General features: G+C 38.7%; 1 protein-coding gene across 14 annotated transcripts in view; it reads right to left on the reverse strand.

Moving 5' to 3' along the window:
• DMD (dystrophin) overlaps positions 1 to 18,273 on the reverse strand; it is a 2,249,390-nt gene that overhangs the window by 595,361 nt on the left and 1,635,756 nt on the right. For all 14 annotated transcript variants that reach the window (XM_070067426.2, XM_051827673.3, XM_070067427.2 and 11 more), the window contains one exon: positions 16,008 to 16,125. In XM_070067426.2, coding sequence (XP_069923527.2) covers positions 16,008 to 16,125 — 118 coding nt within the window. The remainder of the gene's footprint in view (positions 1 to 16,007; positions 16,126 to 18,273) is intronic.

The following is an 18,273-nucleotide window of genomic DNA, read 5'->3' on the forward strand; positions in this document are numbered from 1 at the left end:
CACTTGCTGACTAAATATGTGACTGAAAATTTCAGTATTTGGAACTTTTATTTTCCCCTAAAATAATTTATCTTAATGCATTTTTGAAATGAATAATATAATCCTTCATTCCAGACTAATTTGTGTAAATTAGATACTTATTAAATATTTGCAGACTTATACTATTATAAAAGAAAGCTAGTGGTCTCATTGTTCTGTTTCTTTCAGAGGATCAATCTATATTTAATTTGTTTCTACAAGCTTAAAGGTGAAAATTCATTTAGTAAGCTTGAATGACTGTTTTCTATGTACTATTTTTTAGGTATTTTATGATAACTATCCTTAATTTCCTTATGTAAGAGAGAAACTGAATACTTGCTATTGTACATACTGAGAATTTATTATGCTTCTGGTTCAAATGTACTAAATCTTACACAAACACTTTCATGTTCTTTTGTTATTAGTACAGTATACTGTGATACTGAAGAATTTAATATTTTAAAGGAAGTAGTAATTGGTCTAACTGCTGTAGCAATTAAAATAAAAACTATTCATTTTATTTCAAATCAGCATTATGATTTTTTTGCGTATTTCTTAATTATATGACTTTTGGTTAACAAAAAATAAGTTCATCAAAATTTTTATCTGAACTAGACAGTTATATATGTCAGTTATTTCAAGGACTGAATTTTAAATTAGAAATCTAGCTCCTATATTCATGACAAAGAATTATTATATAAACTCTTGGTCAAAAATACTTGAAGTTAACCTGTTTTGAATGGCCATATAATTTATTGGTGTATACATTTAGAATCAGGACAAAAAATTACCAAATAATGTAAGTTAATAAAAAAAGCAAAATTTTATTAGCACTGTTAAAAACAACAAAGAAAACTACCCCCAAGTACCTATCCCAAATTTTTGGTACTTACTGTTGCAAACTACCATAGTCAGTCTGATTGTTTTAAGTCTTAAAATATGTAAAACTCATTAACTACCTAATGAAGTGTAAATCCAGTGATTGCTATGTTTTAAATTGCCACAGCACATTTTGCTGAGTGTGCCACATTGGTATTTATTATATTTCTCCCAGGAACAACAAATTACTTAGTCATACAGTGTTTTTTTATTTAATGCAAATTTATTTTCCCATTTTTGTCTTGTAATTTCTCCCGACTTGAGTTGTCAAATCTTTTCAGAAGATATCATGATAAAAAGACAATAAAAAGAAATTTTGCTTAGGACAATGATAAAAATGAGGAAACACAATAGACCCTGACTAGCTAAAGTAATCTTAAATAACAAAAACAAAGCTGGAGGCATCCAGATTTTAAGATATACTACAGGGCAGTGAAAATGAAAACAGCCTGGTCCTGGCACAAAAATATACATTTTAGACCAATGGAACAGAATAGAATCCCCAAAAATTAATCCACATATCTACTAACCAGATAATCTTTGACAAAGGAGTTAAAATCACTCCATGGACAAAGGACAGTCTCTTCAACAAATGGTGCTGGGAAAACCGGATCTACACATGAAGAAGCATGAAACAAGATCCCTATTTTACACCTTATACAAAAGTCAACTCACAATGCATCAAGGATATAAATCTATGACTTGATACCATCAAATAATTTTGAGGAGGGCTGGCGCTGTGGTGCAGTGGGTTGAGGTCCCAGCCTGCAGTGTTGGCAACCCATATACGTGCCAGTTCAAGTTTTGGCTGCTCCACTTCTGATCCAGCTCCCTGCTAATGTGCCTGGGAAAGCAGCAGAGGATGGCCCAAGTCCTTGGGCCCCTGTACCCACAAGGGGGACCTGAAAGAAGCTCCTGGCTCCAGATTGTTTCAGCTCTAGCCATTGAGGCTGTTTGGGGAGTGAATCAGTGGATGGAAGACTTCTCTCTCTGTTTCTACCTAATTCTTTCAAATAAATAAAATAAATTTAAGAAAACAGCAAAAAAATTATTTTAAGGAAAACATTGGGGAAACTCTGCAAGATATTGGCATAGGCAAAGATTTCTTGGAAAGGGCCCCAGAAACACAGCAATAAAAGCAAAAATTGACAAATGGGATTACATCAAGCTAAGAAGCTTTTTCACTACAAAGGAAACACTCAACAAAGAGAGGAGGCACCCAACAGAATGGGAGAAAATATTTACAAACTAAGCAACTGATAAAGGATTAACATGCAAGATCTATAAAAGGCCAAGAATGTCAATAAGAAAATGAATAATCCTGTTAAAAATGGGCAAAGGATATGAATAGCCATTTTTCAAAGGATGAAATACAAATGGACAGCACATATGAAAAGATGCTCAGGATCACTAGCCATGAGGGAAATGCAAATCAAAACCACATTGAGGGCCGGCGCCGCGGCTCACTAGGCTAATCCTCTGCCTAGCGGCGCCGGCACACCGGGTTCTAGTCCCGGTCGGGGCGCCGGATTCTGTCCCGGTTGCCCCTCTTCCAGGCCAGCCCTCTGCTGTGGCCAGGGAGTGCAGTGGAGGATGGCCCAGGTGCTTGGGCCCTGCACCCCATGGGAGACCAGGAAAAGCACCTGGCTCCTGGCTCCTGCCATCGGATCAGCGCCGTGTGCCGGCCGCAGCGCGCTGGCCGCGGCAGCCATTGGAGGGTGAACCAACGGCAAAGGAAGACCTTTCTCTCTGTCTCTCTCTCTCACTGTCCACTCTGCCTGTCAAAAAATAAAATAAAAAAAAAAAACAAAACCACATTGAGGTTTCACTTCATGCCTGTTAGAATGGCTATCATCCAAAAATCAAAAAATAATACACATTGGTGAGGTAGGGAAAAAGGTACCCTAATACACTGGTGGTGGGAATGTAACCTAGAAAAACTATTATGGAAGACAGTACGGAGATTCCTCAGAAATCTGAAAATAGATCCACCATATGACCCAGCCATCCCACTCCTGGGAGTCTACCCAAATGAAATGAAATCAGCAGATGGAAGAGTTATCTGTACCCCCATGTTTATTGCAGCTCAATTCACAACAGCTAAGATATAGAATCAACCCAGATGTCCATTAACTGATGACTGGATAAAGAAAATGTGATACACACACACATTATGGAATACTACTCACTACTCAGCCATTAAAAAGAATGAAATCATGTCTTCTGCAACAAAATGGATACAACTGGAAACCATTATGCTTGGTGAAATAAGCCAGTCTCTCAAAGACAAATATCATATCTTTTCTCTTATATGTAGTGGTTAATATAGAAAACAAAAAATGTATAGGAACAAAATAAACATCTTGTGATTTGATTGCTGACTTTTGTTTTAAGCCCTTGTTTATACTCCTGTGGAACTTTGGTATTTATACTTCTAGCTTGTCAAATATGACAGTGGTGCATTAAGCCTGTAATTATAGAGTTGACTGAAATTATATTTTTTTGCAAAATTAAAGAAAAAAGATAGGAAGAAAGGAGGAGATTGTTGGAGGGAGAGTGGAAGGAAGAGAAGTATGATTATCTTCTTAGAATTGTACCTATGAAGTATATGAACTCCGTTCTCTTTATATTAATATAAAATTAAAAAAAAAAGACAGTGATAAAATCCTATTCCAGAAGTCTACTTTTAATATTTGGATGCTGGGATGGGAAACTGATTCAGATTAAGAATCAAGATTAAGATCTCTTTCTTTATATTTCCATTTTGCTCAAATCAGTAGGACTTCCACAGATAAAGAACATTTTCAGTGACCTAATATGTTGTTTTCTGTGATGATGAGCAATGTGAACAGGAATTGTACCATGGTGCTTTTTGAATCTGGTCTGTCTCTAAGAGATTTCACTAAAAAATTCACTTCCATAAGAGTGACAATTTACTTACCATTTCAAAGTCTGCTATTTGCTTTGAGTTTCATTTGTTTTTCCCTTTGCTTTTTAAGCAGAGTATTTTGTTAATCTCTTCAGGCTAATTCTTTTTAATGGTGACTCACGGTCATGGAGTTGATGATGGCAGCTTGTAGCCTACATTAGCTGCCAACTCCCCTGTGAGACAGTCCATTCAATCAGCAAGTATTTATAGCACGCCTCTTATTTTCAGAACAACGTGCTAGGATTACAGGAACTCAAATACAAAGGAGTAATAGTTAGAAGCTTATGGTACAGTCAGGGAGATGAAATATATATGAATACTACACTGAGAGAATCCTTGGAGACATACAACAATGCTTGAAATTCCTAACCTTAGGCATTTGGAAATATGGAAATATGGAGAGACAGACTTACTCCACTTACCTCCATATCTTTAGCTAGCTACTTCTGCTAAAGGATTAAAAGTAAAAAACCACCTGTATTAGCACCTTATCTTTCTAAAATAATTTAACCATGACTTTGCTTAAAAGCATAGGAATTGGGGCTGGCGCTGTGGCGCAGAGGGTTAACACCCTGGCTTGAAGCGCCAGCATCCCATATAGGTGCTGGTTTGAGACTTGGCTGCTCTACTTTTGATCCAGCTCTCTGCTGTGGCCTGGGAAAGCAGTAGAAGATGGCCCAAGTCCTCGGGCCCCTGCACCTGCGTAGGAGACCCGGAAGAAGCTTCTGCCTCCTGGCTTCGGATCAGTGCAGGTGATTGAGGCCAGCTGGGGAGTGAACCATCAGATGGAAGACCTCTTTCTGTCTGTCTGTCTGTCTCTCTCTCTTCTCTGCCTCTCCTCTCTCTGTGTAACTCTTTCGAATAAATAAATAAATCTTTAAAAAAAGGCATAGGAATTAATCCTTCTGTGGACCTTTAACTCCCATTGGTCAATCAATTCCTAATGTATTTGAACTTAACTGAAATAAATTGTAACGAGTTGATAATTTACAAAAATATCTTATGTAAATTAATAGTATGTTTAAGATTTATAGAAAAACACAATTTGTAACGATATACACGCATGAGTATGTAAGTGTATAAATGAAGGTACTTCAAAAAGTTCATAGAAAAATAAAATTAAAAGATAAATGATTTTTTAGAAATTTATTTTTATTTGAAGGGTAGTGAAACAGAAAGAGAGACAGATAGAGAGAGATCTTCCATCTGCTGGTTCACGCCCCAAATGCCTGCAAGAGCTGTGGCTGGGCCCGACCAGAGTCAGGAGCCAGGAACTCTGTCTAGGTCTCTCAGGTGGGTGGCAGAGACCCACCTACCTGAGCCATCAGCTGTCTCCCAGAGTGCATGTCAGCAGGAGCTGGAATCAGAAGTGGAGCAGCCAGACTCAAACCTCAGAGCCTGATAATGGATGTGGGCAATCCAAGTGGTAACTATGTCACACGTACATCCCTGATAAGTCCATTTTGGTACAAAAAGAATTTGAAAGAATTCTTTGGTACAAAAGGAATTTGGTACAAAAAGAATTTATTGATTTTAAAAAGGCATTTACCATTAGGATGCTCTGATTGTGGAATCCCTAGAAAGCCTAGTGGAGCTCTCAATACAGAGGTTAGCTATTAGCTATGGACTGTGTTTTGGTGTTCTCCTGTAATTCATATCATGATGTGACAAACCTCATTTTGCTAGGACTTGGCGGTGGGGCTTTTAGGAGATAATTATGTTTAAATGAAGTTATGAGCCGGGGCCGCGGCTCACTAGGCTAATCCTCCACCTTGCGGCGCCGGCACACCGGGTTCTAGGCCCGGTCGGAGCGCCGGATTCTGTCCCGGTTGCCCCTCTTCCAGGCCAGCTCTCTGCTGTGGCCAGGGAGTGCAGTGGAGGATGGCCCAAGTGCTTGGGCCCTGTACCCCATGGGAGACCAGGAGAAGTACCTGGCTGTGCGCCAGCCACAGAGTGCACCGGCCGCTGCGGCCATTGGAGGGTGAACCAACGGCAAAGGAAGACCTTTCTCTCTGTCTCTCTCTCTCACTGTCCCCTCTGCCTGTCAAAAAAAAAAAAATGAAATTATGAAAGTGGAGCCCTTAAAATGGAATTAGTGTAAGAGCAGACAACAGAGCTCTCTCTCCACCACATGAGTAGGAATTCTGCCTCCGGAGGCCTTTGCATCCAAGGATACACCACCACCACCTCTCCCAGGTTCCATCTTGCCAAACTGTCCCACAGATTTTTGGAGTTGCCAGCTTCCACAATTGTGTGAATCAATACCTTCAAATGACTCTCTGTCCTTCCCTGCTCTTCCTCTCTCCTCTCTAACACACACACACACACACACACACACACATACCCAATTGGTTCTGTGTCTCTGGAGAACACTGATGAATATACTCTTATTAGTGAATAACACTAGAAGTATTTATAATGATACTAATAATAATACTATATGTTTAATGAAACTTTTAGTTTTGTAGTATTACTGAGCAAGTGATATTTTGTTTAACCTGTTATATATTAGGTCCACTGAATCCAAATTTTTGAGTTTTGAGAAATCCTATATACTTAGAAAAATTAATAGTTTATAGTTATTATTTCCTGGAGGTTTAGTCAAGAACAAAGATTATATTTCTTTTAAAAATAAACTTTATGTTTCCAATTATATGGCTCCCTTCAACGCTTCCATCTTTCTAAAATAAACTGTTCACTCTTAGTAATCTTAATTTTCCTGAATTTTTAATCATTTTGTTAGTTCACCATTACTCATTAATTATTCCTAAGTATGCCTAGATAACTAAAATGTTAAGTAACTGGATGAACGATGTAATTTCTCAGAAGAATAATGGTAAAACAAATTTTATTCTCCAGTGGTTTATTACATTGATCACCCAAAAAGCTGCATCTTTCTCAAGAAGGTTTAAGAGGAAGCACCATCTTTGGGGCCTACTTTTAATTTTAACTCAGTGGAAAATTTTGACTTTTTTTCCCTCATTTTTCTCCCCTAATGTCAAAGACAAAAGAATTGCCACAGAGACATTTCATAATTAGTGGACACAACATTAAATAAATGCAGAAGAAAGAAATCAGCATTGCTGATTCTAATGATGATAGTACAATTCATCATGTAGGTGAATTCTTGGAATGGGGGTCTTCAGATGATGACAATGTAGATGAGATTTCTCAAACTCAAGGATTGATTACCAAGCATTGTTTATTTTTATTTATTTATTTATTTTTTTGACAGGCAGAGTGGACAGTGAAAGAGAGAGACAGAGAGAAAGGTCTTCCTTTGCCGTTGGTTCACCCTCCAATGGCCGCCGTGGCCGGCGCACCACGCTGATCCGATGGCAGGAGCCAGGAGCCAGGTGCTTCTCCTGGTCTCCCATGGGGTGCAGGGTCCAAGCACTTGGGCCATCCTCCACTGCACTCCCGGGCCACAGCAGAGAGCTGGCCTGGAAGAGGAGCAACCGGGACAGAATCCGGTGCCCTGACCGGGACTAGAACCCGGTGTGCCAGTGCCGCAAGGTGGAGGATTAGCCTATTGAGCCGCGGCGCCGGCCTCCAAGCATTGTTTATTAAGGACAGAAAGGAAACGGGGTGTTTTAACCCAGTTCATTATCAATACAAAGGACTTCATGATATAATATTTGACTGTAAGATATTTGGCAGTAAGGACATGGCATCACTTAGGATATTCGTGCACCAAAGTTTAGCTGATACAAAGATGTTTGTTGTTTTTAATGCTTTTTAAATACTTATTTATTTGAAAGAGTTACCGACAGAGAGAGAGAGAGAGAGAGAGAGAGAGAGAGATCTTCTATCAACTGATTCACTTCCCAGATGGCTGCAATGCTGGGGCTGGGACAGACTGAAGCCAGCAGCCAGGAGCTACATCTGAGTCTGTCACATGGGTGGAAAGGCCCGAACACTTGTGCCATCTTCTGCTGCTTTTCTCATGTCATTAGCAGGGAGCTGGACTGGAATTGGAGCATATAGGATGCATATAGGAGCATATAGGATGCCAGCATCAGCTTTACCTGCTATGCCAAAACGCAGGCCCCTGTATTCAAATTCTTATTCAAATTTCTAATAAAGTTTTTTTTCACTATATCTTTAATTTCTATAAAATTTGCAAAATTAACTCAGAAATATGAAAAGGAAAAAAGCAAAAATATTCATTAGATCTGAAGAGCAAATGATAATGGTTTATTTTCCCTCATTTAGTAAGGGCTCAATCAGGAATCTGACTTACATAAACACAACAATCTTTATTCCTCAGCTCAAGAGTTTCCAACCTTATTTGGTTCAAAGTATCTCCAAAGCCAGAAAGGCACTTATTATTTGAAAGGTTGTATAGCAGTAGAAACAGAAAACAAAATACGGTGCAACACGTATAAATTCATTCTTCCATGTGTGTGTCTAAATGCACCCATATTGAAGTTGACACTGGAAGCAGCAGAGTTACCTGTTCTTACTTTCTTTAAATAAAAACCAACTTTTAGGTTCTTTGCTAGGTCTACTTTTCTTCTCACCTCCTGCTCTTTTTTTTTTTTTTTTTGACAGGCAGAGTGGACAGTGAGAGAGAGAGACAGAGAGAAAGGTCTTCCTTTGCCGTTGATTCACCCTCCAATGGCCGCCGCGGCCGGCGCGCTGCGGCCGGCGCACCGCACCGATCCGATGGCAGGAGCCAGGAGCCAGGTGCTTTTCCTGGTCTCCCATGGGGTGCAGGGCCCAAGCACCTGGGCCATCCTCCACTGCACTCCTGGGCCACAGCAGAGGGCTGGCCTGGAAGAGGGGCAACCGGGACAGAATCCGGCGCCCCGACCGGGACTAGAACCCGGTGTGCCGGCGCCGCTAGGCGGAGGATTAGCCTAGTGAGCCGCGGCGCCGGCCCCTGCTCTTTCTTTATACAAGCTTTTCTACTTCAGGTAACATTCACAGTATTCAAAAGTAACTTTGCTGCTGAAATCCATGTATTTTCAGTTATTGCTTTAACATTCCATTATACTCATCTAGCTGCATCTTAAGCACATTATTTTGTCTCTCACCATCAACTCCTTGTGTTGGTTTAATCTCTGGTTTATGCCATACACCATCTGTCAAAGTATCCATCTCAAACTCTAAGCTGCAGGTCCTGTCTTAGATTTTCATCTCCATATATCCAATCAATGTCAACATTCTGTAACTTCTAGCCCACCATGTATCTTAATTTCCGGTATTTTTCTTCTTTTCTCTCCACTACCAGTGCCCCGTGCTCTCCTGTGTCCTAACTAGTCTCATTAATCCATTTACTTGCCCATCTTCCACAAACACCAACGCCCTACCCTCCTTCATGCTCTCAGTCCTACAAATTCTTCTGTCACACAACTGCTGACATAGGTCTAAGCGTGCATTTTCCTTTCATCTCTTCCTGAAATATTCTTTCCTCTCCAGCTTCCTTCTGCTTTTCAAAGTCTTACTCATGACCTGATCAAACCTTACTGCCTCTTGGAGGAATTCCAGAACCCCCACACTTGGAACCAATCTCCCCTGATGTGCTGTCTCTCACATTTTCTAATGCGACCCTACTAAAGTTATCCTAGACTGCCTTGCCTGAATATACTTGTCCAAATACCCACATTTCATTTCGGGCTCTTTTAAGACAAAGGCTGAATCTCATTTTTCCCTGTATCCCTTACCTCACCTCTGATGTTAACTAGCACAGAATAAGCATTCAAATGTTTGTTGAACTGAACTGAACTCTTTAGTTGCCAGCGGCATCCTGGTGGATGTCAATGTTGAGAGCTGCTTGTAGCTCTAACAGGTTGACAGCAGGTGCTAGATGTCAAAAGAAGACAATTTATATGGTTGACTCCACTTCCTCTAAAATAAGCAGCTCTCTAACAGATAATACCTGAGAGGGAGATATTGGCTGGCATTTCATTAGCAATAGAGATTTCATAAAAATGTGGAGAAAAACACAGGCTTTTTATTTCACCATGAAGAATTTCATACATCTGGTTGCAGCAATGAATGATGGGTTGACAATGCTGCTATAAAACTGTCAGTTAATTAAAAAATCGTGTGAGAGTATTTTTATTCTCATCCAGAGGAACATTCTTCCTTCTATAGCCCTGTACGACTGTTATTTAAGCAATGCAATGTGGATTCCTTTTCTTAAAATTTATAAGATGTTACCAAATTTTTCAAAGAATTCTAGACAGGTTTGAAAAAACTTTAGCTGATAAAATAATTTCAAAAGAAAGAACTCTCTCAAAACTTGGCACTGTGGTTCAGAGGCCTTTCCTTTGGTTTAGTTGATGAAAAAGGCCACTCATATTCTCCTGTCTTGAGGTCTTCTGTACCAAATTCACCTCACTACGACACGAAGGACCATTTAATGAGCTTCTCGGTTGTGCAAGATCTTTCCTTTAGCAAGTATTGTCTTATAAATGTATGTATAATTTTACTTTCATAATTACCGCATCAGCTTAATTACTATTATTAGTATAATCATGGCATAAGGAAGTAGACCCACTTTGCTGAAGCCACACGGCTAGTACATCACGCAGGCCCACATACACTGGTCTGTATGTCTATAGCATATGTAACAGACAATTTTGTAAATAGACACCCAAGTACAAAGAAGGCAAAAGTATAAAAACAAGTAGCAAAAACTGTACCTAGATTATAACCTAGGTTAGTTCTAATATTTCAAGTTTCCAAATAAATATTATTTCCCATTTTTTCACTAGCTTTTTCTATGTATCACAGGCTTTAAATTATAGACATAAGGGGTTGTATTCTAGTCCCTCAGTTGTCACCTTCCTATGACCCTAAAGAAGTCACATAAGTTCTTTGAGCTTCAGTTTTCTGTCTCTAAAATGGACATAGTAATATCTACTTCTTAAGTGTATAGTGAATACTGAAAATGAAATTGCTAACATGAATTTCCTTGCTTTTGAGTATCACCCACATCAAGGTTTTTCCAAATGTTTGTTTATCTAGCTTATTCCATCTTTTTCCAAAGCAATCTTCACCTTCTGATCTTTTGAATCCCTCTCCTCTCCTCCCCTCCCCTCCCCTCCCCTCATCACCCCTACCCCAGGTGGTGGTAGTAAAACAATCAAATAACTACCCAAAAGCTACTCCATCCATACAAATGGATTATAATTAAAATACCAGGGATGGGCATTTGGCATAGTTGTTAAGTTGCCATCTGGGACACCCACACCCCAGATCAGTGTCTGGTTCCATCTTGGCTGGTCCACTTCCAATGCAGCTTCCTGATAAAATGCACCCTCAGACGTAGTAGATGATGTAGCTGGGAGGTAGCAAGCTCAAAAAGTTGCATTCCTGCCACCCACATGGTAGACCCGAATAGATTCCCTGACTTTGGCCTGGCCCAGTCCTGGGTACTGCATGCATTTTGGGAGTGAACCAGCAAATGGAAGCACATGCTCTCTTGCTCTCTCTCTCTCTTCCCCCTCTCTTTACCTTTCAAATAAAGTGAGAATAAACTTCAAAAATTAAAAAATAAAATAACCAGAGTTAACACCCATTGAGCTTTTACTATGATCTGATGTAAGTGTTCTACATGCGTAATCTCATCTAGTTCTCTCAATCCTTGAGGTGGATTTAAGTAATCTTATAGAGTAGAGAAATAAGATCAGATAGTTTACTAAGATGAATCATTTATTCAAGATGGCAAAACACCTAAGTGGCTAATCCAGCAGCCTGACCCCCAGACCTCTTACTGCTAACATATCCTTCAAATAGTATTGGTGGGGTTATGCAGAGAAAAGATAGAGAAGCAAGGTTGTCAAATACAAATTACAAACAAGCCACATTATTAGTATTTTATAAAAAGAAACTAAAAGAAATCAGGTCTTTCCATATATTCCTTGCAGCTATGCAAGGTATTATGGCATTATATTTTGCAATAGTAATGGACATGAAAAGGGTTTGACATAATTCAGATACTTCCAAGAAACAAATTTAAATCCTTATTTGATTTTGATCCCCTGACCCAGCCCTTTTCACAGAAGAAAATGACCAGGAATGGCTGACAAATTCAGCAAGCAAAGAACTAAAGAAAAAACAGCAATCTGAACATTAGAAACAGCAAGGAGAATTTCTCATTTGAACTCACTGAGAATGAAATTTATTCTCTTACCTAGATTATTATGACATGATTTCAATCAATGATTACCTAAAAACAACAGATACTGTGGAAACAGTTTTATACAGCAAAGCATGTTGGTATTTTGCAGACTCAATTATTTGAGGTTCTTCATGAATATTACTAGAAGAAAGGGGTTGCTTTCTGCTGGACTTTTTGTTCAGTACAATGTAGTAACTATGCCTAGATTTTCCCAATTGTTTAAAGTTATGAACTGGGATTTACCAAGAAGGGGGAAATGTTTCAAAAATAGTATTACACACGTATTAAGTATTTTTCTTTACTTAGCTGATTCCTTCTTGAGTATTTCTAGAAGCTTCAAAGCAATAAAAAAGGAAGACTGAAATCTTCAAATGAGAAAATACAATTTTATGAGCAAGTATTTTATTTTTGTTCTTTCCCTGAAAACCAAATCTATACTAAGAAAAATTCCATTTTGAACACAATTGAAATTTTATGAGTATTGAATTTCCATCCCATTTCATAGATTTCAAATGGAGAGATAAATGGAAGTGTAGCAGGGCTGCAAATGACATTGTTTAGATAAACATATCTTGTCAGAATTATCCTGGTAGCCACATTAGTGGCTCCAGGCATATTTGGAACAAAGATTCTAGCTTAGGCTCTTAATAAGAAACAAGGCAGGTTTCAACAGACAATTGCTTTTTAACAAAATGCTTTCTTTGGACCATTTGGATGTGATTCTTTCCACTAGGCTGCATATATTCATAAAGGTATTCATTCCTAAGAGACAAAAGCTTTGAAGGCAGAATTATTCAAACCACTGGATATTAGCAAAGAGATCCAAAGTTGCCCTCCAGTCATTTGATTATAATCTACATCATGAAAAAAGTCAATGTGATATGGGAAAAAAATGATTATAACAATGGAAAATGTTTAGACAATGTTGAACTGATGCTATAAACCGCATTATTGTTATTTTCCTCTTAGGGAAAAATAGAAGTTATTTTTCATTAGAAAAATAACAAATGACTCTATAAAGTATGCTTGGAGTTGCATAAACACCTCTGCCAAATTTCCATATTTTTCAGGCAAGAAATAGATTACTTGCCTGTATAATGGAAATTTGGTCTCATACTGAGGAAATAATTATCTAAGATTCACTCTTCGGGGTCAGTGTATTATAACATGGTGGAGACATGCTCATGGTTCCAGTCTGGGGAATGAACACTCTGCTATGTCAATTGAACAGCTATTTATGTTGGTCACTACAGTTAAGTTTGTTCTTGCTTTGCTAGATACAGAAATGATATCCTGCAACTCACAGACACCCAACAGCATGTAAGTACGGTTCTCCTTGCACAAATTAGCTATGGAAGAGACTGACTAGTTTCTTAACCAATTTATTCTACTTCCCAGGCTCAATGATGGGCAATATTTTCCTGATTCCCTTGCAGTTGGGCATGGCCATGTGACAAGTTCTAGTCAACACACTGTGAGGAAAATTAATTCACCACTTTCCAGGCTTGGCTCATGACAAATCCCCAGGGTCACCTTCCTTCCTCATCTGTACATGCTTTGGGCATGAAAGATGGAAGGAGCATGGGTCCTGAATGACCTCATAGAGGGCTGTTTACTGCACCAGTATAAAAAGTACACTTCTTCTGTATTAAGCCAAAAAGACTGGGTAGCTGACTTGTTACAGTGGCTAGTGTTACCCAACAAATACATTAGCCCATACCAAAGTCATTGTTTGAACAACAACAAAGAGTTAAATTTTCAGGATGTGTGTTGGGGCACCACATGGGACACCTTTATCCCATTGAGTGCCGATTCAAGTTTCAGGTACTCTGCTTTTGATCCAGCTCCCTATTAGTTGATACTAAGAGGCAGCAGATGAGGGTAAAAGTACTCAGGCCTGTGCCACCCCATGTGGGAGACCTGGATGAAACTTCAGGCTCCTGGCTTCACCCTGGCCCAGCTCTGGCTGGCTTTTGCTGGTATTTATGAAGTTAACCAGCAGATGGATGCTCTCTTTCTCTCTGAGGCTCTGCTCTTCAAGTTGATGAAAATAAAGAAACATTAAAAATGTCAAATTTTCAAAACCAACAAATTCCTATTTTTTAATAATTTATTTATTTGAGAGGAAGAGTTACAGACAGAAAGAGACAGAGAGAAAGGTCTTCCATCTGCTGGTTCACTTCCCACATGGCTGCAACAACAGGAGCTGTGCTGATCTGAAGCCAGGATCCAGGAGCTTCTTTTGGGTCTCCCAAGTGGGTGCAGGGGTCCATGTACTTGGGCCATCTTGTACTGCTTTCCCAGGCCACAGCAGAGAGCTGGATCGAGAAATGAGGAGCAGCCGGGACACCAACTGGCATCCCACATAGAATGCTGGCACCACAAGTGGAAGCTTAGCCTACTATGCTACAGCACTGGCCCCAGAAATTTCTATTTTAATTAAGAATCACTACAGCTTAAAAAGGAAATATATTTAAAAAGCAAACCAAAATGTACATAACTGCAGATCTAAAAATTACTTAGTTGTGGCGATTAAGGTAATTAACAAAAACAAACTAAGATGGGAAGCGGTAAACATACTAAATGGGGGGCTGGTGCTGTGGCCTCGTAGGCTAAGCCTCGGCCTGCATTGCCGGCATCCCATATGGGATGGAGTGAACCAGTGGATGGAAGACCTCTCTGTCTCTTCCTCTCTCTATCTGGAACTCTAGCTCTCAAATAAATCAAATCTTTGAAAAAATACTAAAAGGAACATAGACTTACATGCCAGAAAGAGACACAAATTCCAAGTTCTGTTCTTTGCTTGTTTTGCAGGATTGAACGATCTGACTAACCATTCTTGGAAACTGTTTCCTTAACTAAAATAACAACTATGAAATATAACTCCCAGTATTCTTTTAAGATTTAACACACACACACACACACACACACACACACCACTTGATATTTATGAGTTACTCAATAAATAGCTATTATCATTAAGTCTTTGCCTAATATGTGCAAGTGTGGCTGATAATACTAACCTTTTTTGTCTGGTTCTCTTTTCCCCTCCCCAACATATTGGCAGGCAAGTATTCTGCCTACATTTCCTTAGGGAAAAGTTAACACAGCAGAATGTAAATTACGAAGGAATAGATTCATGGTTTTTGAGTTTCAAAAGCCTGGGCCTCATGTAAGGCAAAAGATTTCGAAGGAAAAAAGATGATTAAAGGAAGGGTTTTCCCCATGTCTGCACTAGAACAGATTTCTCTGCTTATAGGAAGGGAAATGAGGGCATATCTTAGGGGGATTCTTAAAATGCACTATCGATGCGTGTCTGGGCAGGAAGGTAGGTGGAGGGCGGGGAAGAAACCTGGGGAGACTGACGAGAATGTGATAGCAGAGGTGACCTGGGGATAGCCTCTGAGGCAAACTGGATGGAGACTAGTTTGCCCGACTGCCTCCTCTCTTTCCTACCTTGACCATGCACACCTACTGAAACCACACACGTTCACTTTGAACGCCTCTTGGTAAAGAAGAAAAGAGGATGTGCAGTTTCAAGCCTCCCTAAGTTCCCACCCATCCCGGTGTGGCATAAGAAGCAGTATGATGGTTTCGGACATTACACAATAGGGCCTTCAGAGTAGCAGAGCGATGCCCAGCTCTGCAAGTGCCACTGCAGACAGGAATGAGCGAGGGTCTAGGAGGCAACCTCCTGCTGAGACCAGCAACCGAAGGCATGAGGAAGAGACTGGCATCGCTATGGATGTCAGCCCAGAGAGAAGAGAACGAAGGGCCAAATCTTCCATCACACTGTGCTCACCATGCCACCACCCTACGTCTGCCAACTGTATGAGAATGAATTGAGAAAAATTACATTTTCTGCGATTCAGTGGCATGACATTTAGGTACTGAAAAGCAACATGATGAACGGAAAATCTTATTCAGTACAATAGTAATTTACAACTTGTTCACACTATTTGCATAAATGTGACAAGGGTATATGAACTTAGGTTATTATTAAAATGCATCTTGCATTGAATTTCTCATGTCTATTAAATAACTTACTTCGATCTGTAATGATTGTTCTAGCCTCTTGATTGCTGGTTTTGTTCTTCAAATTCTGGGCAGCAGTAATGAGTTCTTCCAATTGGGGGCGTCTCTGTTCCAACTCTTGCAGTGTTGCCTGAAAGAAAAATAGTCCTTAATATTGGGTTCTCCTCCACTGGGTATTCCTTTTATGCAATATAAAGTAAAGGACAATTTTCAAGCCAGCCAAAAGTATTTCAGAAATACAAAAGATATTACTGAGTTTAAGTCTGTGCTGTGTAAGGGTTTATAGGTAACAATTTAGCAAGAAATGTGTCATTCTTAGCCCAAAATATTTCAAGTGAAAATCTTGATTATAAATTTGCTTCGCTATTTAAGAACACAGTTCAAGTTATTTTAGAATATGTGGGTTTACTTAAGATAATATATTAATGCCATAAGTAAGAGATGTAAGTCTGAATTATGATGATGTATTTAAGAGATCGCTATTCCTACTTAGAATCTCATTCAATGTAGTGTCAAAATTAAGGTGTATATTTATTTTAGGAACAGAAAATGTACAAAAGTGATTCAGGAGATATTACTTATTTAACTTACTTATATCTGAGATTCTTCACCTATAAACTGAGAATGTGAAGTAGATAAGCTAAAATACTCTCCCCAAATTTGCCTGCCCATAAGTAATCTCCAAACTCCTTTGTCCCACTCTAGAACTAATAAGTTAGTGCAGGAAAGAACTAGAAATCTACCTTTTAAACACATTTCTACTTAACTTTTATGGTTAGGCAAGTTGGGGAAGCATCAGACTAGATGCTGGTATTCATATTCCTCCATATTATAAATGGTCCTGATTTAATACAGCTTGAGAAAAATAAATACCAAACACAATAAAGCCAGTGATTTTAAAAATAAGTAGTTAGACATCGAAGTCACTAAGAAATTCCAACTTCTTTTCAAGCATCCATCTATTGTCTGTCATCTTAGTTTCTCTACAGTAAGGGTGAAAAAATCAGATGCATTTATAAAAATAGTTACAAAATATATCTGCCTTGATCTTGTTCTAAAACTAAGTAAGTTCTCGTATAGTTGGAGAAAGTAAAATTAATAGTTACTATTAGTTTACAACCATACAAGGGTACTTCAAAAAGGTACTTTGTGGAAAATGGAATTAAAATATGCATATTTTAGTGCAAAATATTTTTAAGTCCATTCATAGTTTTCTCATAATATGCATTTCCATGAACACTTTGAAGTGCTCCCACAGAGGATAGGTATTTTAGACAAATTCTCTCACTTTCATTCTCATAATAACCACACCAAGAACTAAGCCAGAAGTTCTGACTTTAACTCTGGTAATTTTTCTACTAGAACAAGAGGCTGAGCAAACTGAAGACACAAAACATAGTAATGTGTTTGAATCTTAGTTTTCTGCTACGTCCTTTGACTCTTGATGCTTTTCCAATGATTTTTGGCTTTGGAAAGACCAAAGTTTGATCATGCTGCAGAATTTGTTTGTTTGCGATGAGACAGGGAGATAGGCTTTCTGATTTAAGCTCAATTCCTGTTGGTAATACTAAAACAACAGGAAAAACAGATTCAAACATGATACAGCTATGTTGAGCATTTTTCTCTCTGTATTGAAAACTTGGAGGGGCTAACTTTTAACAAATTTTCCACATTTCTAAGTTGTGATTGCTCAGAAGAAAAATCCAATTTTCAGGTTTCTAACTTTTATGGTTTCTTTACACAAAAGGGTGTTTGAAATATGGAACAAATTGCCAAAGACAGCTATTGAAGTAAGTGGCATAAGTCAGTTGGAGAGTACTGAACAAATTTTAAAGTAGGAACCACATAGTAATAGACAGATTTTACAAAGTAAGATGTTTTCCAGGGTTAGAATGTGAAATTCTGGCCATCGACGGCAGAGCAAGCGAAAAAGCAGCTTTGCAACTGCCTGCTCCCAAATGTTTGAATATATTCACTAGATTTTAAAAAATAGGCTTAACCATCAACCTCAGATAAAGTCCAATTTCACCTCAAAGTTAACAAAGAATTTTCCATATAGCTAGCAAAGTACAAAAACTCATTCATTCATTTTCATAAATATCTTTCAAATGCTAGGCTATGTTCTAGGTGCTATAAATGCAGTAGTGAAAAAAATGCAGTAGGGTATGGTGTGTAATGTAAGTTAAAAACTATTTTTAAGCCTTGGAAGCTTATATATAACATGTATTATCTTTATTAGGTTATTTTTCTTTATTTCTATCAGTTCACCCTCAGTCTA

This window comes from Oryctolagus cuniculus, chromosome X, assembly GCF_051225735.1.
Source record: "Oryctolagus cuniculus isolate XC-2025 breed Fujian yellow rabbit chromosome X, ASM5122573v1, whole genome shotgun sequence".
Taxonomy (NCBI): Eukaryota; Metazoa; Chordata; class Mammalia; order Lagomorpha; family Leporidae; genus Oryctolagus; species Oryctolagus cuniculus.